Source organism: Protopterus annectens, chromosome 2.part0 (assembly GCF_019279795.1).
Source record: "Protopterus annectens isolate FY-2018-M chromosome 2.part0, PAN1.0, whole genome shotgun sequence".
Taxonomy (NCBI): domain Eukaryota; kingdom Metazoa; phylum Chordata; order Ceratodontiformes; family Protopteridae; genus Protopterus; species Protopterus annectens.
In genome coordinates this window covers 381,296-406,160 of record NC_056728.1, presented here as the reverse complement: position 1 = coordinate 406,160, position 24,865 = coordinate 381,296, and the positions used below count along the sequence as shown (strand labels likewise).

At 42.5% G+C, this 24,865-nt stretch overlaps 1 protein-coding gene across 1 annotated transcript in view; it reads right to left on the bottom strand.

Annotated features, from left to right (window-relative positions):
• The window catches only part of LOC122792910 (caspase-8-like), a 743,641-nt gene that overhangs the window by 437,955 nt on the left and 280,821 nt on the right, over positions 1-24,865 (bottom strand). The window contains exon 4 of the mRNA XM_044060467.1: positions 10,382-10,494. Coding sequence (XP_043916402.1) covers positions 10,382-10,494 — 113 coding nt within the window. The remainder of the gene's footprint in view (positions 1-10,381; positions 10,495-24,865) is intronic.

Below are 24,865 nucleotides of genomic sequence, written 5' to 3'. Positions count from 1 at the left end.
AGTGGGTATGAGTGGGTCCCCGCTGTTTGTTGATGTACCACATAATTGCGGTGTTGTCTGTTTTTATTAGCAGTTGTCCTGGAAGCAGTAGGGATCTGAAAGCTGTCAGGGCGTTCTGCATCTCTTTTTGGTTGATGTGCAGATGAATTTGACTTGGGCTCCAGTACCCCTGAATGCATTTGCCCGTCCATGTGTGCTCCCCAGGCATAGTCTGATCCATCTGTGATTAGGGTCTGGGCGGCAAGGGGTCGAGTAAAGGGCAGTCCCTTGTTGTGGTTGCATGCTTCTGCCCACCAAAGGAACTCTGTCCTTAGACAGGGTATGACAGGAATGACTGTTTCCAAGTCCTGAGAATGTTGGCACCAAAGCCTTTTTAAGTACCACTGAAGTTTCCTCATATGGAATTAGCAGTATACATGAGGCCATGAACCCTAGGGCCTGCAGTATTTTTCTTGTGGATAGCTGGGTTCTGGTGGCCATTTGTTTAAAGTAGGCTGTCAGATAGACTTGCTTTTCTGAAGTGAGGAATGCCATCTGGGATGTTGTGTCCAAGCTTGCTCTCAGGAATACAATCGTTTGACTGGGTACCAGTTTTGATTTCTTTTCATTGATGATGTACCCCAAGGAAGTGAGAAGGTTTTTCACAAATGTCAGGTGCTGCAACGGCAATTCCTGACTGTCTGCCTGAATCAGGCAGTCATCCACGTATGGGTAAATTTGGATATTTCTCTGCCTGCAGTATACAATGGCTGGAGCCAGGCATTTTGTGAATACTCTGGGCGCAGTAGATAAGCCAAAGGGAAGTGCAGAGAACTGAGAATGCATAGATCCTGCCCTGAAACATAGATGCTACCTGCATGACTCTCTTATGGGAATGGGCAGACAGGCTTCTTTTAAGGATAGGGTGACTAACCAGGCATTCATGGCTAGCATAGGAAGGAGCTGTTGCAGGGTACGCATTTTGAATTTTGGTACCACCAGGAAGGTGTTGAGAATAGAAAGATCCAGGATTGGGAGGCAAGAGCCCTCTTTCCTGGCTACCAGGAAGAGTCTGGAGTAGAATCCTTGACCCCTCTGTTCTACTGGAACCGGGTGAATAGCTCTGATATTGAGCATGGAAAGTACTTGACTTTGAGCCTCTACCCACTGGTTTGGAGGAAGGTCTGGAAACCCGCTTGGGGTTGGCAGTGAGCGGAAATAAAATTTGTACCCCTGGGATACAACATTGAGGACCCATGGGTCCTGTGTGACGGACATCCAGTTTCTTGTATGACAGGCACGTTTTCCTCCTAGGGACACAAGCAATTGGGCAGGGCTGGGGAGTGGAATAAAGAAGTCATTGTGAGTTTTTTTTCTGTAAGGAGGTGGCTTACCACTCCGTTTTAGGGGTGGGGGCACTCCATTGCTTAAATCTCTGCATACCCTGAGACTGTAGTCTGGGTGGTCTGTTACCCCTGGGTCTGGTTTGAGAAGGCCTGGAGGGGACTGGAAAGGACCAGTGTTTGTAAGGGCAATGCCTGCTGAACCTAGGGGGTTGCACTTGTAAGAATTCTTTAACAGTCTGCATAGACTTAGCTTTTTCTTCCATCTTTTTGAGAACCTCTTCTGCTTTGGTGCCAAACAAACTGTCATTGTTTAGAGGAGCGTCTAGTAACTTAGATTTGACAGAGACTGCTTGCACCTGTCACCCTTAGGCTTTCAAATACTGGCCAAGGCTCTTGCCACCCCCATAGTGCCTTTTTTAGGCAAGGCTCAAAAGACAAACCCACCGCCGTAAATAGCACAAGTAACAAAAAACTGAGGGTAATGCTGCTCAATACCAGAAGTCTAAACCTCAAAATGCACGCACTTGAGGCACTCCTCAGTATGGAGAAAATCGATATATGTGCAGTAACAGACTAGTTTAAGGCTTCAGAGAGCACCCCAGCACTACCAGGCTACAACTCATACCATACATTTCGGCCAAAAAACCCAGACCGAAATACAAAAGGTGGGGGAGTATCCATATTCATCAAAGATACCCACACCTCCAGGTTAGTGGCACAGCACGATGCTTCAGAGATCATCCACATGCAACAAATGGGAAAAAACTGCTGTTCAAATTATAGCTTGCTACAGATCACACACCATGTCCCAGGACCCCCACTCTGCATTCCTGGAAACACTGGGAAATATAAAGGTCCTACCAAACACCCTGATATTGGGTGATTTGTCCAAACATTAACTGGGAGAACGACTCAAGTACGAACTCCCAGGCCCAACATTTCCTAGAATTTATAAACTCAAACACCCTGGATCAACTGGTTAACACCCCCACCAGAGGTGACAACATATTGGACCTGGTCATCACCAACATGAGCGACCAGTGTTCCACACCGGAGGTCAACCCCTCACTGGTTAGATCTGACCATAAACTAATCACTCTGGATATCCACATTCCGCCACCACCCCCGGTCAAAGAAACCACCGTGAAAAACTTTTCAAAAGCAAACTTCACGTTACTTAAGACCGAGGTGGGAAGTTTCAAAGCCCCCATGCTAAAGGATAACACTGTCCAAGCTGCAAAATCCTTTACTAATGCACTCTACGGGCACCTACAAGAATGCATGGATCGTGCTATCCCAAACAAAACCAAGACTCACTCCTCCAAGAAAAGCAAACCACTATGGTGGACCCCCTGCCATAAACAAGCTATACAATAGGAGGAGGAAACTAATACAGAAAAGAGTAAAATCCCAAGAAGGGAAGACATCCCTGATCAGTATCAGCAAGAAACTACGTTTCCTCATAAAATCATCCAAGGCTAGCTTCGAAAGAAAAATTGCCATGGACTCCAAAGATAACCACAAGGCATTCTTTAGCTATGTCAAGAATCTAAGTGGCAATTCACAGATCTGCTCGGAGTTGGTGCAGAATGGCACAAAATCCACTGAACCGACCGATATAGCCAACATCCTGGCAAACAGGTTCAATGCAAATTTCACCCCCCTCTCACCCCTAAGAGGGCCCATAACTATACCAGAAAAATACACTGAACCGACCGATATAGCCAACATCCTGGCAAACAGGTTCAGTGCAAATTTCACCCCCCCTCTCACCCCTAAGAGGGCCCATAACTATACCAGAAGAATGTAGTGCCCCTGAAATCACAGACACTCAGGTTAAAACAGCCCTTTCCAAAGCCAAAAACACAGCATCAATGGGACCAGACGGTGTGTCAGGCTGCATCCTACACAAGCTCAAAGATGAACTAACCCCTCACCTAAACACACTGTTTAAACTCAGCCTCTCCACAGGCTACGTGCCCACGGAGTGGCGCACAGCAACGGTTATTCCGCTCCACAAAGGTGGAGCCACAATGGACCCCGGGAACTATCGCCCTATAAGCCTGACTAGCTTGGTCTGCAAAGCTATGGAGCGCATCATCATGGACCTCATTAACAGAGAGATTGGAAACCTCCAAACACTGGACCCAACCCAGTTCGGCTTTGTTAAGGGCAGATCATGCCTCCTAAACCTGGTGGACTTCTTTGAGACAGTTACCAAGGCTATAGACAAAGGAAAAGTGGTCCACACAGCCTACCTAGACCTTGCAAAGGCCTTCGACACTATTCCCCACTCAGGTATTATAGACAAGCTCACCAGCCTGAACATAAACCCCTACGTCACGAGATGGGTTGCCAACTGGCTCACAGACAGAACCCACATGGTAAGAGTTGCAGGAGCTAGGTCTGACTCTAAACCTGTTACAAGTGGCGTTCCCCAGGGCTCAATCCTAGGACCCCTCCTGTTCGGCATATACATCTCAGAGGTACAGGCAAGCACAGAAGGACTATGGCTCACCAAGTTTGCAGATGACTGCAAATTAGGGGCTATAACTGACTCGCCGGCTGACACAGACATCCTCCAAAAGGGTCTCACTGAGACAGATACCTGGTGTCAAAACCATGGTCTCAAGCTAAATGCCAAAAAGTGCATAGTCATCTCTTTTGGAAAAACAAAGTACCCACAAACTACCACATAGGTGGTATCCCCCTAAATACGGAAGACATAATAAGGGATCTGGGGACCCAAGTTGATAATCACATTGCCAAAGTGGTTAGAAAATCCTTCTATGTGGCCCACCTAATCACAAAAGGGTTTGCATCCAGATCGAAAGAGGTCATTGGGCCCCTCTACGCATCATTCATCAGACCCATCATAGAGTACAATGTCCCATTTGGGATGTACCTTACAAGATACCTGCAACAACTGGAAAGACCACAGAAGTTCCTCACCAAGAGGATCACTGGCCTCAAGCAGATGCCCTATGCAGCTCGACTGAAGAAACTCCAGCTGTATTCGGTTGCATACCGCCTACTCAGAGGTGATCTCTGCATGACATACAAGGCCATGTCCAACCTAGAATTGATGGACATGCTCCACCTAAAGAAAACCATATCCCCTCAAGCCACACACTCCAGGGAGCTAAACCTCACCACAACAATAAATAGGACATGCTGGAGGGATAGATTCCTGTCCCAGAGACTTCTCATGCTCTGGAACAAGATTCCAATCTACATTAGGTAGAGCTCCTCGCTAACCCTCTTCAAGAGAAACCTTGACGAATGGATGGGAAACAGAAAGTTTACCCCAGGGATCACTTCAATGGCTCTGCTGGACAGAGGCACAGGGAACTAATCTAAGGGGGTGGCGAAAGCCAACAAATTCCGGCTAGGCTTATAAATGCCTTTGGGCAGATAGCCTAGTACTTAGCTATGAACCTACCTATGAACATGGTCTGGCAAGGTCTGCTCCTTGAGCCAAGCTTGCCTTCTCAGTACAGAGCCAGTGACTGCTGCCTGGCAAGATGCTTCTAGGGCATCAAAACCACACTGCAAAGTATGCTTGGTGACCTGTGTTGCAGAGTGCATAATTATGAGACACAAGAACCCCTTCCAAAGCGGTCCGAAAGGATTCGCAATCAATGCAATAATCAAGATTCAAACCATTTTCATAAGGGAAATTATTCTTACAGAGGAGGGGGGAATACAACAGGAACAACAACAGGAACCAGAAGTGGTAAATAATGCATTGCCTATAACTACAGATCATGAAGGTGAAAATTTTCAACTTGTAAGTCAGGCAGATTTTCATATATACAATTACAGTGATTTGTCTATTACGAACACTTTTTTTAGCTTGTTTACTAAAGGTTTTAAATACGTTCCTAAACGTAACAGCAAGATTACTAAAGTTATAATGGACCTAAAAATCTTTATTAGAAAACTCAATTTAGAAAATTTATTTGGAGCAGAAACACACTATAATGATACTTCTACCCTCACTAGGTCTAGTACTTACAATCCACCTATACATCCACAGTTGAAAAATTTGGAAACAAGAATGGAGAAACAAATTAGGAACATTAATAGTTATAACAGGTTTGTACCGAATCTTAGTACATTGGAACAAGACTTACTATTTGAACTAAGTCACAATCCCAACCTTAGGGTTATGGAACCAGACAAGGGGTTGGTATAGTCCTTATGGATAAAATAATGTATGAAGGTAAAATGTATGCCATCTTAAATGGCGATACACGTTATGGACCACTATCGATTAATGAAATCAATATTTCCTATAAAAAAATAAATTTATCCATTAAGGACTTACTAGATCAAGGGGTAATAGACTACAATACATACAAATATCTTGAAAATGAGAATCCTAGGATACCCTCCATATTTGGGGTCTCCAAAATTCATAAAGATGCTGAGAATCCACCATTGAGGCCTATAGTTTCGGCCCGGGGATCCAAAATTTCCCCTCTGTCCAAGTTCCTGGATTGGAAGCTCAAACAATTGTGGGGCAAGGAACAACACCTACTTAAGGATTCCTGGGAATTTTTGGGTAAAATTATACCTGAATTTAATGTTCCTAATTTTAAATTTCTTACTATAGATGTAGTCGATCTTTTTTCGGTCATACCACATGACAAGGGACTAGAATGGTTAGAGGAAGCTGTAAGAGGTAATCCACAGGCCAGTGATAATGATATTTTTCTGGTTATGGAACTAGCAGATTTAATTTTGCACAATAATTTTGTATATTTTTCAGGAGAATATTTCAAACTGATATCAGGGGTAGCCATGGGGGCTAACTGTGCCCCAACCTATGCAGACATAGTTTTGTCGGTATGGGAAAATAAATATATATTAAACAGTGAATATAATAAAAACTGGATATTTTATTCTAGATTCCTTGACATCTGTATTTTTTGGACAGGTACAACAAGTTCAATAGAAGAATTTATAAAATATTTAAATTCTTCTACAGATTTTTTGACCTTTACTTATTAGGTCAACACTCAACAAGTTAATTATCTGGATGTATCTTTAATAGTTCAAGATACAGGTTTTAAATCTATTATTTACAGGAAACGAGGAATCACCACACGCCAAGAAGGATAGCCTCACTTAGTTCCAATACTCAGTTTATTATACGAACCAGCACAACCACATAAACGCTGACAAACTGTAATAAAACGTTTTCGTCGTAAACTTCATCAGAAAGTGCAAACAAGTGTAGCAAAACCCCCCTTGTATATATATATATATATATATATATATATATATATATATATATATATATATATACACACTTGAATTAATTAATTATCCAATGAAGACTTAGTTAAAACATTCATCTTCATTTTTTAAAAAGACTTGAAATACTATAGTGAAGATAAAATTATTATTATTTACTGGAAACCGACCTTCTCTAACAGTTACATCCATTACAACAGTTCACATCCAAGACATCAGAAGAAGGGTATAGTCAAAGGTCAATTCGTCAGGGCATCACGCATGACTTCTGAGGACTTGGATTACAAGCAAGAATGCTTTAAACTTATGAACATGCTTCAGGAGAGGGGGTATCCTGAGGAATTTATTTTAAATATTCATGACGAGGTCATGAAAGGTAGGAACACTATATACAAACCTATTTTGGGCACAGGCAAGATAGAAAAACCCGTGATAACAGGTACACAATATGACTTTACTAATAAGTTCAACAAAATATTTGTTACTGAATATATATTAAATCGAGAGGTTGCGGTCTCCCACTGACTGATTCTTGTGTTGTTTTAGAGTGCACAAGCTCCTGCAAATCTTTATTTTCTGCACAGTCTGTAAACATTGTCACTTTTTGTTTAACAAGTTCCATAATATGTTGCTGGTACTTCAGCATGTGAAACTGACAATTCATTGCCCTAATAGCCAGAGTTGCAGAGGTATATACCTTTTTACCCGATCTGTCCAAGGCTCTGGAATCCCTGTCCAAAGGGGTGGGATTCTTGGCTGTAGTTGCCTTGATACCTTTAGGCCCCTGGGAAATGATCTCTGGGGTCAGCAGTAGGATTCTTGAAAAGAAATTTGTGGGTGTCAGGTACACTGGGCCTAAGAAACTCAGTAGTTTTAGATAATAAAAGAAGTCGCCGGTTTGAGTCGAATATTGGTTGAGCAAAGAACGGTCTTAGAAGCTGGTGCCTGCACAGTGGCTCCGAACCCATCCAAGGTAGAGAAATCCGCAGGTTCCATAGTCGAAGAAGAGTCTCGCAGTATGCCAGACTCCAAATGGGTCTCAGTAGAGGCCTGCGAATCCCCTGGGCATCAGGGGCTGCAAAAGCACCTCACTGAGTACTGGTGGACTGGCAAATAGCTTAACGGAAGCATTGTTGACAGCTTTGGACCTATGGGTTCTATCTCTGTCTTTATCCTTACATTTTTTCGAAATATCGATAGTCGGATGGCTTACTGAAGCCATTTCGGAATACAGAGATCGAGAGAGAAGGAATTTAGTGACAAAGTGAGCCCGATGACGAATGGTTTGGGCGTTAAACAAGGCACATAACCGACAGTGAGGTACGTCGTGGTCTGGGCCTAAACAGGTGACGCAGTAAGAATGAAAATCTCTGAGGTATTTGCCTTCCACAGGCAAGACAATTGCTAACTTTTTCTGACATCGATTAGAGCAAGAAAAAAGGATCCCCAAAGCGGTACTTAACTTTAGAAGACTTCAGGATTATTCAATTCGTAAACGAAAATTCAGGTAGCGGCCGACCGGCACTTGCGAACTGCTTCTGCTTCAGGCTCCTCGGCAAGAAAGACTGATGTAATGGTGTCAGCTGCCTGTTTTTATACCCCTGTTGACCTGACGTCAGTCCTGGAGCGACAGCATCCGATGGAGGAATACTAAGTCTCTGGTATTCCGGCCGACTGAGGGCTACCTGCAGGCAGATAACCCAAGTGTGATGACTGCAACAGTGAAACATGAAGAACATCAATCTTTTATACGAATGAAAAATTAGAGCTATACTACTAAGGGTAGCTTAAGAAAACACCACTAACCCTATAGTATTAAAACTATCAGAATACAGGAAGAACACACTACTACTATTTTTTTAAGACAAAAGTGTCAATGGCACTATAAGGAAATTGAGAGAAAAGGGAGGTAGCAGTCCCTAACGCCTGCTGAAAACCAAAAGGAGGGGAGGACACAGTTATTTAAAAACTTCTATTCAAAACTAGATAGGAGAGCTTAAAGTTTAACCATACATGAAAAAGATTTGAAAGAAAAAAATAACTTTTAAAGTTATCACCTACCTGAGATGAAATTCGAGAATCTGAATCACATCTTGGCACAACGGCGGCAAACAAGATCTGATGGGTTAGAGTAGGTATGATGCATGACAGGAGAGGGAGGACCTCGAGAGTCTGACCTTAAAGTCTTGAGTATAGGGCCAAGTCAATCCAATATCAGACCCGAAGACCGAACAGTGTGGAAGAATGAAAAGGACAACACATTCCACTTTAACCAGCAAAATGCAAGTGTATGTCATGTCAGAATTTAAAAAGTCATACATTTTAACACTGTTTGCTGAAGAAAGCATTATTTTCTGTTGATGCCTTATGTATTGAATGAAACAGATTTTATGCTGGTTCATCTATTACTCATGCCTTTTATTAAGTTTTATACTTGTTTGATGGTGAAAATGTGCTTTGGAGTTAATTCCCCAATGTGAATACATGCTCTGCTTCAAGAGTGTATGGCAAACAAACATACAAATAATATACATATGATAATGACCATCATTAGCCAGACCCAAATGTGCATCACACTGAGCAAGTGAAGAAGAAGGTAATGAAGATGGACTTCACAGGAATTCATCCACTTCACTATCAGAGGAAGGCTATCAAGCACAGCTTCTTTCAGTGCTATACCAAACAGTAACTGTTTCCTGACTAAAACTACTTTGCATTCACATACAGGGTTTTCCAGGAGGTAAACTCATTCAAGTTTTTATGGTAGCATGCTGCCACCAGCCAGACCAATGTGGCACACAAAGGTCACAATAACTGTATACTTTTAAAATGAGATGAGCATGTTATTAAATTATTGTAACTTCAGCTAAGTAATCTCTCTTTTTAAAAGGTGGATGCCAACAATTACAATTCACTAGGTTTGTGTAATTACATTTTATACATTGATAAGCAGCCAGCCACAAGCCTCTGACATAGAATAATTAAATTCTTACTTAAATAAATTAGGCAATATAGTGTGAAAAGTAAATGTACGCCTGCAAAAAGAAATGTAAAATAAAAGGTTGTGACCAGATAGTTGTCATATGAAAACACAAGTAAGTATTTCTACCACTGACTGCCACAAGATAACTGTAGACTATGTCTCAGTTTTATGACCATTTAACAGTTGCAAAATGCTAACATATAAAATGTATACACAAATTCGCTGACTCTGGGCAAAAGGCTCGCTTTTCATGTAAAGATTTCCTTTAATCCTTTCAGGCTTGCTAGAAATTCATTAAACATTCAGAAGGGAATGCAGACACTGACTGGATCAACAGATGAAATGATTTTGAATGAAATCAGTACCTAAAGAAATTCCAGATAGATGTACCAGAATGAGTCAGGTGTGTGTGTGTGTGTGTGTGTGTGTGTGTGTGTGTGTGTGTGTGTGTGTGTGTGTGTGTGTGTGTGTGTGTGTGTAAAACAGCTTCACTTTTCATATCTCTGCTGTATTTACACAGAAAAAAATATTTCTGTAAAGCCTGCCATACTTCACACATCTTTGCTGCAGCCTTATTGAAAAAAAACAGTTGCCACAGTTTGTGCAGCTTTTCACTTAGTTTTTTTTCATGCTTCTGTGGATTCTCATAATTCTGAAACCATATTCATAAATCTAGCCTGTAGAATAATGACATCTGTGCAAGTGAGAGATGCATGTTCTTCTTGTATATTAACAGGTACACACACAAACAGTTGACAGACCAACAGACTGCAAATTATTTTATATATTTTTTTAAAACAAAATGTCATACCTCTTCATGAGACGAAGTTTCACATGGCGGCCCACAAGTCTTCTGCGGTCCTACCATTTTAACATCATTGTCATGAATTTGGCATTCCTGTTTTGGAAGTGGCAATTCTGTAACTTAAAAAGAAAATATATAAAATATACCTTCAGTACTACATATGCAGCACACTGTTCCATGGTTTCCATGCCATTCCTTTACTTTCATTTACTTATTAGCCACAAAGTCATCCAAACCAAACGTTGGTAACGGGTACTAAATTTCCTATTAAATGCTTCCAGGGGCACTGACAGCATCCCTGCACTCCAGAAACCTCAAGTGAGGCATGAATATACTGCCTGTTTGATTTACAGCAAGGACAGTATATAAACAGAATTTTGGGCTGATAAGACTGCAGTTACTTCCTTTGCTTTGTTATGTTGCGCCAGTATCTGTGGGAGACTTACTGCATTTGTTTTGGCACAATTTTGCAAAAGTAATTTTAGCATTCTGGCAATGGCCAAGTACATTTTTTTGCAGTTTAGACTGTAACCAATGTTTGTGCATCCTGAATACAGAAAAGAATAATCTCCACATAGAGTCTGCATTACTTCATCAAAGACTCGGTTCAGAGAATGGCATTTCATTGGAAATGCCATTCATCAAACCTCCCGGTTACATCCCCTGCTAATTATTATGTGGAAGACTTTTATTAAGGCATATTTTTCATTTGTTTTGTGACAGTTTTGAAGAGTATTTTGGCTTACCTGCATTGCTTTTACTTTCTGCTTTTACTTTCAGACTCAAAAATTGCACTACAGTGGACAAAGGGCAAATTTTCAAATCCCCACAGTTATGTGATCTCAGAATGGTTCAGCGAACGACATGTTCAATAAAATGCTGTCCAAAATGCCGTTCGATGAACTGATTCTTTGATAAAGTAATAGGGACCCCTCCATGTGTCTTGAAAACTTAAGCAATTTTCTCAACCTTTTCATTGGTAAAAAGGATGGTTCCAATTACAGAATCCTATCTGCAATTGATGAAAATTCACCTTTATAAAGCTGGAATAAGGTTATAACTTGGACTGTGGTTACTGAGATGGAAAAAAAAGCATGCATTTGCAGTTGCACTGTCACTTACTGGGACAACTGAGGATACAGCAATGGAAATTTCATCAGATGATTTCAGCACAAATTAAGGTACTCCCATTTTAATAATGGGATGTTATTCTATGTTCTTGACAGAATTAAAATGCTGGATTTATGAAGCATACTTTAATTTTGAAGAGCTTATCAGAAAAAAAAAATTCTACAGCAGAGTATCTTTAGCAGATTGCATAACTGATTACTGATTTTTACCAGCGATACAGCTGGATGAATAACTACATTATGGTTTTACCAGCTACAGTGCTCGTTTTCAAGTTATTAGATATGACACACTTAAATGTAAAAGACAGACACACTGTATTAACAGCCTGCAATGAAATTACTTTTACCTCAGGGAAATCAGGCGTGGAGAGCATTTTCAGAGAAAAGACATCACACATTGCAATGGGTATTAAGGCAAGTCAGGACACAGCACAATTCACAAAGCAGTAATGAAGTACTAAACAGGGCAGACAAAAGAGCTCAGTGAGATTGTCATTACCAAGTACAAAACCACTATATAATTGAGACAAGAGATCTACATTTGCTTTATGTTAGAGCAGCTATCACTGGGTTACACCACCCAAACAGAGGCAACAAAGTTAAAATAACTGTGGAAAACAAAATACCTAAAGGTATAGAAGAATGAAACAACTTTATTACCTAAAAAGTACATAACCATTACCAGAAAGTAAAAGCAATGCAGGTAAGCCAAAATACTCTTCAAAACTGTCACAAAACAAATGAAAAATATGCCTTAATAAAAGTCTTCCACATAAGCGATATTATAGTAAATGTCCTAATGAAGGGAAATAACACCTGCAGATGTAACACAGACAAGGCCAGGTATGAAAATAATAGCACATACAAGACAGATGGAATAGTAAGACATGTCTGGAAAGATGGCATAATCCTTCTAAGTGAAGTCTTATGTAGACCGTATCACAAGAACGAAGCAGTTTACAAAATGAAAGATGGTATCTAAGACGGCAGAGAAATAGGTAATATACTGTCAAACTGGGACTTTAATAGGTTAACATATTAATTGGAAGCAACATCTGGGAGCAGGATCATTTTTTAAAGCCATACAAAGCGAGAGTTTTAGAAATCTCGGCTAGTACCCACTAAATAAATATTAGCTTTGGTGTTCTAGCACAGGAAGAGAAAAAAGAACTCAAATCTTGTAATGGGCAGTGACTAGGGAAAGACTGATCACCAAAACTGTGGTTTCTCAGTTACCTACAATCCTCAGTCAATTAGAATACAAGTCTCTGTACTTTAAAATAACAGACTTAAAAAATAAGTTACACATTCTGCCATAGAAACTATTTGCTGTAGAAACAGTTTGTCTAATAATCTGGTTAAAATTAAGGTATGGTTCATAAATTCAGCCTTTTTACACTGTCAATAACACTGGATCAAATTTCTTTATTAAAATGGACATACCTTAATTTGTGCTGAAATCCTGTGAAGAAATTTCCATTGCTGTATCTTCATCCGTCCTAGTAAGTAGCAGTGCAGCTGCAACGGCATGCTTCTGTTTTTCCATCTCAGTAACCACAGTCCAAATTATGACCTCATTCCAGCTTTAATAAGGTGCTTTGGTACCTTTCTATCAGCCAAACATGATGCTTCTGCAGAAGAATGGCAATGTGTCAAAAGCTCCACCAAATAAAGGGTGAGGGAGTAGAACTGGTTGCAGGACATGAGAATGGAGAATGGTTTAGCACTGAAAGGGAGATGAGGGAGGCAGAGAGCATAATGACTGGCTGTAGCACAGAGCAAAAATAGGCTTTTACACTGGGGGGAGAAAATACAGTTGTGTACACTTACCATAAATGTAGATGTTCAAGTGTATTCACTGTTGCAGTCATTACATTTGGGTTATCTGCTTGCAGTAGCCCTCAGTCGGCCTGATTAACAAAGTCTTGGGTCCTGCGTCAGTTGCTGTCCCTTCTTCCATGACGTCAGGTCGTCAGGGGTATAAAACATGCAGCCGACGCCATTACATCAGTTTTTCTTGCCCCAGATGTCAGGTGCCCCCCTAATGGAAAGCAATTAAATCTATAATACAAGGATATACCTACAACAAAAAAGCAAATACACCAAAAAGCTTTTTGAGCATAGTAAGTGAGAGTAGAGGTACATCCAAAAGAAGAAAGGGGGCTGGCGGGAGGGTAACCAGGACTGCAACAGTGAATACACTCTACCATCTACATTTATGGTAAGTGTACACAACTGTACTATGTTCTTCATGTTTCACTGTTGCAGTCATTACATTTGGGTAGATTCCCAAAGCTAAGGCTGGGTGGAGGAATTTAAATAGAATTAGGACCAGCTATAAGGCCCTGCAAAACTGCAGAGGAAAGACCAGCTCTGAATTTACAGAAAATTGGCAAATGATAATGCTTGCTGAAAGTATGTACAGAACTCTAGGTAGCAGCTTCTAGGATGTCCCTTGTAGGGACGCCCCTGAGAAAGGCTGTAGATGTAGATGCAACCCTGGCTGAATGGGGTCTGATGTCCTGTGGGATAGGTTCTCCATGGTGCTTTTAGCAGAAATGAATGCAGTGGCCTATCCATTTTGAAATGGTTTGCTTTGAAATAGCTTTCCCCTCTGTCCCTGCAGCAAATGCTACCAGCAGCTATTCAGATTTCCTTTGAGGTTTAGTCCTGTCCAAGTAGAATCTAAGTTGTCTGTGCACATCTAAGGAGTACACTATCCATTCCCCTTTGTTCTGTGGGTTAGAAAAGAAGGTATGCAAATGAATGGACTGATTAAGAGCCACACTGGATACCACCTTGGTAATGAAGGAGGGATTGGTTCTGAGGGACACCCTGTCCGCATGAAAGATGACGAAAGGCTCCACTGCCAAAAGGGCCTGTAATTCAGATACCTGTCTTGCAGAAGTGATTACTCAAAGGAAAGCTGTTTTCCAGGAAAGGAATTTTAAATCTGCAGTAGCAGCTGGCTCAAAAGGAGGAAGAGTGAGTTTCTCCAAGACAAAGTTAAGGTCCCAGGTAGGAGTTGGTGCTCTCCTGGGTGGCCTTAAATTGTTGGCCCCTCTGAGGAACTGCTTGAGAAGTGGGTGAGAGAGAGGGGAGGCTCTGTGTTATAATGAGCTGAAATGGCTGAGGCATGGATTTTGGTGGAGGAAAAGGACAAGCCCTTATGAAGCATCTCAGTCAAATATTGTAGAATCTGAGATAAATTGGGCACTGCTGCGCTCATCCCTTGAGACTGGTTTCAGGTACAAAATCTTTTCCATTTTGCAGCATAAGATTTTCTAGTACTAGGCCTCCAAGCCTCTAAAATGATATCCATCACCGATTTGCTGAGGGGTGGTAAAAGAGAGATTAGGTAATTAGCCAGGCTGCTAGGTTCAGGGTTTGCAGCTGAGGGTGCAGAATCTGGTTCCGTTGCTGAGACAACAGGGAAGGAGTCTGAGGCAGGTGCCATGGGGCCAAGCGTGACACACTGTGCAGGAGGGGTTACCAGTGTTGTTCGTGGCCAGTCTGGTGCAATTAAGATCGCCCTTCGCTTGTCCTGTTTGATCTTTAGTAGTACTTTAGAGTGCAGAGGCAGAGGAGGAAAGGCATAAACTGATAGGTTTTTCCAGCTGAAGGACAGGGCATCCACTTTCCAAGCTAGTTTGTGGGGAATCCTTGTGCAAAATTTGTCCAATTGTGGTTCTGGGGGGAGGCAAACAGGTCTATATCTGGGCTCCCCCATTTGCTTGTCAACATGTTGAAAATCCTTGGTTCCAGTTTCCATTCGTGTGGGTCCATGAGGTTTCTGCTTAGTCCATCTGCCAGTGTATTTAGTTTTCCTGGCAGGAATTGAGCTTGTAGATTCACTTGGTAGCTCAAGGCTGTGTTCCACAATGCCATGGCTAGTCTGCAGAGGGGGTAAGAATGGGTACCCCCCCTACTTCTTTATGTACCACATGACCGTAGTGTTGTCCGTCTTTACCATTAGTTGTCCTGGAAGAATGTGGTCCTTGAAGGCTGTCAGAGCATTCTGTACAGCTAACATTTCCTTTTGATTTATGTGTAGGTGCATTTGACTTGGGTTCCATTTGCCCTGAATGCACTTCCCTGCCAGGTGAGCCCCCCATGCATAGTCTGATGCGTCTGTTGTCAAGGTTTGGGCGGCAGGGGGGAGTGTGAATGGTAGGGAGTGTGATTGGTAGTCCCTTATTCTGGTGGCAGGCCTCTGCCCATCAAAGGAACCCTAGGCGTAGGCAAGGTATGATAGGAATCATTGCTTCTAGATCCTGTGAATGTTGACACCATAGGCTTTTGAGATACCATTGCAGTTTCGTCATATGCAGTCTTGCATATGGAATTAGAAGAATGCAGGAGGCCATGAACCCCAAGGCTTGCAGTATTTGCCTTGCAGATAAACTGGGCTTTTGTGGCCACTTGCTTGAAGTAGGTTGTCAAAAGAATCCGTTTCTGTGGCGTGAGGAAAGCCATCTGGGAAGTTGTATTCAAGCTTGCTCCCAGGAATATAATTTGTTGACAGGGTACCAGGTGTGATTTTGTTTTATTTATGGTATACCCCAGACAAGTCAGTACCCTTTGATCAAAGGCCAGATGATTCAAAAGTATGTCCTGGAATTCTGCCTGAATTAGACAATCGTTCAGGTATGGGTATATTTGAATATTTCTTTGCCTGTAAAATGCAATGACTGGAGCTAGGCACTTTGTGAATACCCTGGGGGCAGTAGATAAGCCAAAGGGCATTGCAGAGAACGGATAATGCATGTAGCCTGCTTTGAAACATAGGTATCTTCTGCAAGACTCCCTGACAGGGATGTGCAGGTATGCTTCTTTTAAGTCTAGTGTTGCCAGCCATGCATCTTTGCCTAGCATAGAAGCAGCTGGTGAAGAGTCAGCATCTTGAATTTTGGAATCACCATAAAGGTTTAGAGTAGAAAGGTCCAGGATAGGATGCCATGTATTGCCTTTTCTGGGTACCAGAAAAAGTCTCGAATAGAAACCTTGTCCCTTTTCCTCTTCTGGTACCAACTGAATAGCCCTCATGCTTAAGAGAGAGTACTTGATTTTGGGCTTCTGCCCACTGATTTGGGAGTAGATCTGGCCACCTGCTTGGTGTTGGTAAGGTGTGGAAGTGAAATTTGTATCCTTGGGACACTATATTTAAAACCCATTGGTCCTGGGTAATGAGTTCCCAGTTTTTGGCCTGCAGACCAATCTTTCTGCGTAAAGGAGCATTCTGTTGGGAAGTGCTTGAAAATTTTAAAAGCAAGTAATCGAGATAGTTTTCCATAGGGGGAGTCTTACTACTCCCTGGTTTGGGTGTGGAAACCCCCCACTGTTTAGTCTTGTGTGTCCCCTGGGACTGAAACCTGGGGTTTCTGCTGTGTCTGGGTTTGGCTTGAGAAGACCTGGAAGGGGTGGAAAGGACCAATTGTTAGAGGGCCAGTGCCTGCTAAATCTAGAAGGCTGAACTTGTAAGAAATCTTCAACAGTTTGCATAGATTTAGCTTTATCTTCCATCTTTTTAAGAACTTCCTCAGCCTTGTTGCCAAACAGGCGGTCCTTATTTAAGGAAGCATCCAACAATTTAGCTTTAACATCATCAGGCAAAGATTGCTCCTTAAGCTAAGCATGCCTTCTGAGCACAGACCCAGTAACAGCAGCCCTGCAAGAGGCCTCTAATGAATCAAATCCACATTGCAAAGTATGTTTTCCAACCTGTTCAGCAGAATGCATTAGATCCTGTAATTCTTTATTTTCCACAGTCAGGAATCAACATAATTTTCTGTTTAAGCAATCCAATAACATGTTGCTAATACTTTAACATGGCAGTTTAAAGCCCTAATGGTTAAGGTTACATAAGTGTAAACCTTCTTACCCCATCTATCCAGCGCCCTGGAGTCTTGATCCGCAATAGGATTTTTAAAAAAGAACTTGTGTGACTCAGGGACCCTGTAATATCTGTCAGGTTTTCTGGGAGCAGGAGGCAAGGAATCAGGGGCCAAAGTAGATTCTGAAAAAGCATCATCAACAAAGTCTAGTACAGGAGGAATAGCTAAAGGCCTATGCTGAGGCAGGAGTAAGAAATCCCTAAGCCGCTTTTCTGAATCAGAAAAATCCTGGCTTTCCCAGTGGAAATGCTCCCTTACAGTATGTAAGGTTTCACCAAAAGAAAAATCCTCTGGAGGGGATGCAGAGGGAACAGAGTCCTCTGCATCAGAATCCTCATAAGTAGATAAGGGCAAATCATCAGAAGAATCAGAAAAAACAGAATCCTGGTCTGAAGATTCATAAACAACTCCAGTCCTAGGCCTCTTAGAAGGGGGGGTTTGGCTTCCCCTGATTAGAGTTATTAGATCTTCATCAATTCTTATCATTTGTTTTTTAGGCATACAGGCCTGAGTGTCGTTTTTTTAGGCATGGTTCGAGATTTAGGCCTAAGTGAAGAAGGAGGCATTGGTTTAATATGCAAGTCCGTAGGCCTGAATACACCCCTCAGAAGCCGGTGCCTGCACAGCGGCTCCGGACCCATCCAAGGTAGAGACATCCGCGGGTTCCACAGTTGATGCATCTCATGGCATACCGGACTCCGAATGGGTCTCAGTAGAGGCCTGCGAATCAGAAGTAGCGGGTATCAGGGGCTGTGAAAGCACCTCAATGAGTAACGGCGAACTGGCGAATGGCTTAGGAGAAGCGTTGTCGGCAGTTTTGGACCTCGGTGGCCTATTGTTGTCTTTATCTTTGCGTTTTTTTTGGAATCCTGGTAGTCGGATGGCTAACTGACGACATTTCTGGATAATTAAACCGAGAACCGAAATATTTAGAGGCGAAAATATACCGATGACGGATAGTGCGCTGATTAAATAAAGCACAAAACCAACAGCAAGGTACGTCGTGGTCAGGGCCTAGGTAAGGAATACAGTATGAATGAAAATCTTTAGGAGGTATTTGCTTTCCACAAGTAATGCAATTATTAACTTTTACTGACATTGGTAAGGAGCAAGAAAAAGCTTCCCCAACGGGGTACTTAGCTTTAGTTGAAGACTTCGGTTCTGAAACTCGAAAACGAAAATTTCAGGAGTCGGACGACTAGTACTTGTGAACTACTTCTGCTTCGGGCACCTCACGGCTAGAAAGACTGATGTAATGGTGTCGGCTGCATGTTTTATACCCCTGATGACCTGATGTCATGGAAGAAGGGACAGCAACCGATGCAGGGCCCAAGACTTTGTTAATCAGGCTGACTGAGGGCTACTGCAAGCAGATAACCCAAACGTAATGACTGCAACAGTGAAACACGAAGAACACTGGGAAGTCATGCAAAAACATCATATAAAAAAGGACATAAATCTGAACCTAGAATGGGGAAGACGTGTTTAGAACTGGTTTGGAAAGGCACATCCTCACAACGGTTCCTTTAAAGTAAGATGTAAGAGAGAGGGGGAGTCACAGACAGAAAAAGGAGGTTGACACTCACACATTAGGCAAAGAGAGGAAAAAATAGACAACACTGAAAAATAAAATGAGGGTGACTAGAGTATGTTTGCATAGTAAGATAAGTGAGCTGCTAACAGTGAAGCAAGAGAGGTTTAACACTGCCTGTATCACAATAACATGGGGTTGGGACAGGAAAATGCCTTGGTATACATTGTGCAAGAAAGACGGGCAGGGGAGGGATGCAGAATAATCTTGATGAGGGTTACAAGGAAACAAGCAGGGTCAGAAACAATAGAAATCACTCCAGTGCTTTAAGTCAGAGAATAGGAGGGGTTGCTGATGAAGCAACGCACTGCATCAACGTGAAGAGGCTGAGGGATCACAGAAAAGAACTAAAGAATGGAACAGGGAGAAAAGGTTTATATTCATGGGGAGAGCTAAGTCTGACAGATGCAGACTGGAAGATTCTGAGATGCAATGTAGAGAAGAAACAGGCACTAAGAGAGGTCTTCAGTCATGCAAAGTTTAACCTAGCTGTTGCAGAATTTCACCAGAAAAAAAAAACAGAATTGAGGAGGTGGTCCTAACCAAAGTTGAGGGGTCAGTGGTATCCAGATGAAAATCCAGTTAGCAAACAATGAGCACATCACCATGTGTTTTTGAGTGGGGAAATTAGGAATGCAAAAACAGCTGTGTGGAATTTTAGGTGTGCAGATTATGCCGAACTAGGGGAAGTGTCAAAGGTAAGCAAAGGATCTCATGGAAGTAAATGTATAGGAATGTGTAAGGGATGGGATAGGGTTGAAGAACAGCATTTAACATTCTACCTGTTCAGAATTTGATAAAACAAGGAAAAGGTCAACAAGGCTGCACATGAAAGTAAAGCTAGTGGTCAGAGCAAAAGAAATGGCATACAACAGTTAGAAAGGAGGGGTAACAAGGTGCAGTACAAGGATTACAAGAACAGCAGCAGAAAAGGAGATGAGTGCAGCGAAGGCACAAGAACAAAACGAGTTGGCAGAGAGAACTGGGAATGGAAGCAAAAAGCTTTTCTACACATGAAACACATTTTTAGGTACATTGCAGAAAGGAGGAAGTGAGGAACCAACCTGATCAAGCTAAGGAAGGATGGAAAAGAGATTACGGAAGAAAATGAAGATGGTGAGACAGCAAATTAATAATACCTGGCTTCAGTGACCATACTGGGAAGGAGGAAGAGTACAGCAAGTAAAGAAGAGGATATATATACAAGAACAAGGACAAAGAAGGTGGAGGTGGACAGAAATATGGTTTCCCTATGGGTGGCTGAAACACAGTGACCAGATGGGTTGCCAATCAGCTTCCTCAAGAATCTGGCCATTGCGCTGGCAGACCATCTGGTGAAAATGGTTACAAAGACATGCGTCTGCAGCATTTCTTCCTGGACCTCAGCTGAAAATTGGCTCATTCCAAGTAAACCGACTTTCCCAGTAAACAAATGGTACATAAATAAATAAATATCCAAAATACCACTGGTCAATGCAGAAAGTACAGTTGAGCAAGTTAAACTTACCATAACAGTAGATGCTTGAATAATAATGCTGTCCTAGCTATATGGGTTATATCCTGCCAAGGATATAACAACTGGACAGCTTCCAAAACTGCAGGGTACCTTCCCATCACTCAAACTGTCAAGCAGCTCAAGATGAGCTGACTAAAAGACAAGTTTGGGAATGAAGCCCTTCAAAACTTTCCTGCCAGCAGAAACAGACAGAGTCTGGGCTATGCTATGAACACCAGAAACAAAATGTCAGCAACCTTGCATAGAAAGTGCACCAAAAAACATGTGGGATGGAGGGAGGAAGCGGCTATTGCAACATTGATCATTTGAACATTTACTGTTATGGTAAGTTCAACTTACACAACTGTATTATGTTCATTACATTGATCACTGCTGCAGTAGCCTTAACTATATGGGTAGATTAACACAGCTCACTACATTTGGGAAGTGGATGGAGAAGAACCTAAGAACCCCAGGAGAATGGTCCTAGCAAAGCTTGATCTGGACCTAGAGAAGGAATCAAGCTTATAGTGCTTAGTAAAAGTATATGCAGAGGACCAAGTAGAAGCTTCTAGAGTATTTCTAGAATCCAACCCTTTCCAAAAAGCCATAAATGAAGCCAAGGCCCTGGTAGAGTGGGCCATGAGCCTGCCTGGAGCATATTCATCATTGATAGCATAACAGAAGGCAATAGCCTTAGACACCACACGGAAATAGTCTGTTTTAATACAGATTGTTCCTTCTTACCTTCACAAGAAACAATTGATCTGAAGGTAATGTTATTCAATGCTAGAAGTCTAAACCTGAAAACGCACTCTCTCGAGGCACTCCTAAAAATGGAGAATATCGATATCTGTGCAGTAACTGAGACCTGGTTCAAGGCTCCAGAGAGCACCCCTGCAATACCAGGCTACAACTCTTACCACACTTTTTGGCCACTAAACCAGGACTGAAACACTAGTGTCCGTATTCACCAAGGATATTCATACCTCCAGGCTAATTGCCCAACACAATGCATCTGAAATTCTCCAGGTGCAACTAACACTAGGTAAGACTGCAATCCAAATTGTAGCTTGCTACAGATCCCCCGCCATGCTCCAAGATTCTCAATACACCTTTCTAAACATACTGGAAAATATTAAGATACAACCAAACACCCTAATACTGTGTGATTTCAACTACCCTGCCATTAACTGGGAAAACTACTCGTGTACCAACACCTTTGCCCAACAGTTCTTGGAATTCATAAATTCCAATACCCTGAATCCACTAATCCATAGTCCCACCAGGGGCTCCAATATCCTGGACCTGGTCATTACCAACATGGGAAATCAATGCTCTACACCAGTGGTCACCCCCTCGTTGGTTAGGTCTGACCATAAGCTAATCACCTTTGACATTCACATCCCACCCCCACTCCTCAGTAAGGAAACATCCGTAAAAAACTTCTCCAAGGCCAACTTCATGCTACTCAAGTCAGAAGTGACAAACTGAAAGTTCAACTGCCGAATCCTACACTAAAGCACTGTACGAGCACATCCACTCGTGCATGAATTGTGCCATCCCAAATAGAACCAAGAAGCTCTCCTCCAAAAAAAAGGAAGCCAATCTGGTGGTCCCCTGTCATAGACAAACTATACAACAGAAGGAAGAAACTATTGCAGAATAGAGGAAAATCCCAGGATGCAACAAACTCCCTTATCAGCCTCAGTAAGTTGCTGACATCCCTCAAAATCCTCCAAAGCTAGTTGCAAAAATAAAATTGCCAAAGATTCCAAAGACAACTACAAGGCATTCTATAGCTGTGTCAAGAAATCTAAGTGGCAATGCTCAGATATGCTCTGAACTACAACAGAATGACATTAAATATACTGATCCCAAGGACATTGCCAATATCCTGGCAGATAGATTCAGTGCCAACTTCATCCCCCTCTCACCCCCTAAAGGGCCCATCTCAATACCGAAAGATTGCCAAATTCCAGTAATCACGGCCACACAGGTAAAAACCACGCTCTCCAAAGCTAAGAATACAGCATCCATGGGATCAGAAGACATCCTGGGCTGTGTACTACATGAACTACAAAATGAACTGGAACCTCACCTAAGTGTCATGTTTAACCATAGCCTCACCTCAGGCTTCATGCCCACTGAGTCCCATTCCACAAGGGGGGGATCCACCTTGGATCCTGGGAACTACTGTCCCACCAGTCTGACAAGCCTGATCTGCAAGGCCATGGGATGTATTATCATGGAACTTATAAACAAAGACATTGGTAACCTTCAAACACTGGACCCCACCCAGTTTGGGTTTGTGAAGGGCTGATCGTGTCTCCTGAAAGTACAGTTTTGTACCTACCATAAATGTAGATGTTCGAGTGCTCATACAGCTGCAGTCATTACAGATGGGTTATCCTGCCGTCAGGTGGGTCCTCGGTCGGCCGAATTCCAAAGTCTAGGTCAGGCATCAGCTGTCGTCGCTTCTTCCCTGACGTCAGTGCGGCAGGGGTATAAAAGAGGCAGCCGACGCCATTTTCTTTAGTTTTTCTTGCCCCAGATGTCAGGTGCCCCCAGAAGGAAGGCAAAACATAATGTTATGCAAACATGCAATATAGAAAAATCAAAAAACAGTAGTTGCAAGCAAATACACCATAAAAGAATACCCCAAATAGTTTGTATGATAAGGTGTTTGTCATAAGGCCTGTCCTAAGAGGAGACGGAGGGGGGGGGGCAACCTGGACTGCAGCTGTATGAGCACTCAAACATCTACATTTATGGTAGGTACAAAACTGTACTATGTTCATCGTGCATACAGCTGCAGTCATTACAGATGGGAAGAATCCAAAAGCTAAGTAAGGGTGGTAGGCACTAAGTGGAACTAGGAGGAGCGAGGATGCCCTGCAAGACTGCTGTGGCAAAACCCGCTCTAGATTTAGAGTATAGTGGAAGGAGATGGTGCTTGGAGAAAGTGTGCACTGAACTCCAAGTGGCTGCTTCCAAAATGTCCTTGGTAGGGACCCCCCTGAGAAAAGCTGCAGAGGTAGCTGTGGCTCTGGTGGAATGGGATCTGATGCATGTAGGCACAGTTTTTCCATGAAATGAGTAACAAAAGCGTATGCAGTGGGCTATCCATTTTGAAATTGTCTGTTTGGAAATAGCCTTTCCTTGAGCACCTGTAGCATAGGACACAAAGAGTTGCTCAGATTTCCTGAATGGCTTTGTTCTGTCCAAATAATAACAAAATTGTCTGTGAATGTCCAAGGAATGTAGTAGTCTTTCCCCTTTGTTTTGTGGATTTGGATAAAAGGTAGGTAAGTGGATAGTCTGATTCAAAGCTACACTGGATACTACCTTTGACATAAAGGTAGGGTTGGTTCATAAGGAAACTCTGTCCTGATGGAAAATGATGAATGGTTGCACAGCCATGAGGGCCTGTAGCTCCGAAACCCTGCGTGCTGAGGTAATAGCCAGAAGAAAGGCTGTTTTCCATGACAAGTATTGTAGTTCTGTTGAAGAAGCTGGCTCAAAGGGGGGAAGGGTCAGCTTTTCCAATACGGAGTTGACGTCCCAAGCAGGGACTGGTGGTTTCCTTGGGGATTTTATATTTTTTGCCCCTCTGAGGAACTGCCTTAAGAGAGGATGTGAGAATAAAGTTGGATCAGTGTTGTATTGTGCAGAAATGGCTGAAGCGTGAATCTTGATGGAGGAGAAGGAAAGTCCACTGTTTAACATCTCAGCTAGGTACTGTAAAATTTGAGGTATATTTATTACCCAAGGATTCTGGCCCTTTTCTTGATTCCAGGCACAAAATTGTTTCCATTTGGTGGAGTAGGCTTTTCTAGTAGAAGGTCTTCTGGCCTCCAAGATGACATCCTGCACCTCCTTGGAGAGGAGAGACTGTTGGGAAACTAAGGAATTCTCCATGCAGCTAGATTTAGGGATTTGAGCTGGCTGTGAAAGGTTTTGTAGTTGTGCTGGGACAACAGAAGAGGGACTAGAGGTAGGATCCATGGTGGGGAATGTGTCAGGCTCTTCAGGAGCGGATACCAGTGTTGTCTTGGCCAGTCTGGAGCAATGAGAATCATTTGCGGCCTCTCTGCCCTGGCTTTTAATAGAACTTTGGTCAGTAGAGGAAGAGGCGGGAAGGCATAAACTGTCAATGTTGTCCAATTGAAAGAGTGCATCCACTTTCCAGGCCTGTGGATGATAGGTCCTTGAACAAAATTTTTTCAACTGGTAATTTCTGTGGGTAGCAAATAGATCTATGTCTGGCTGGCCCCATGCCAGAGTTATCTTTGTGAAAACTTGAGGATGCAACTTCCATTCATGTGGATCTGTCATATTTCTGCTTAGGTTGTCTGCCAGTGTGTTTTCCTTCCCTGG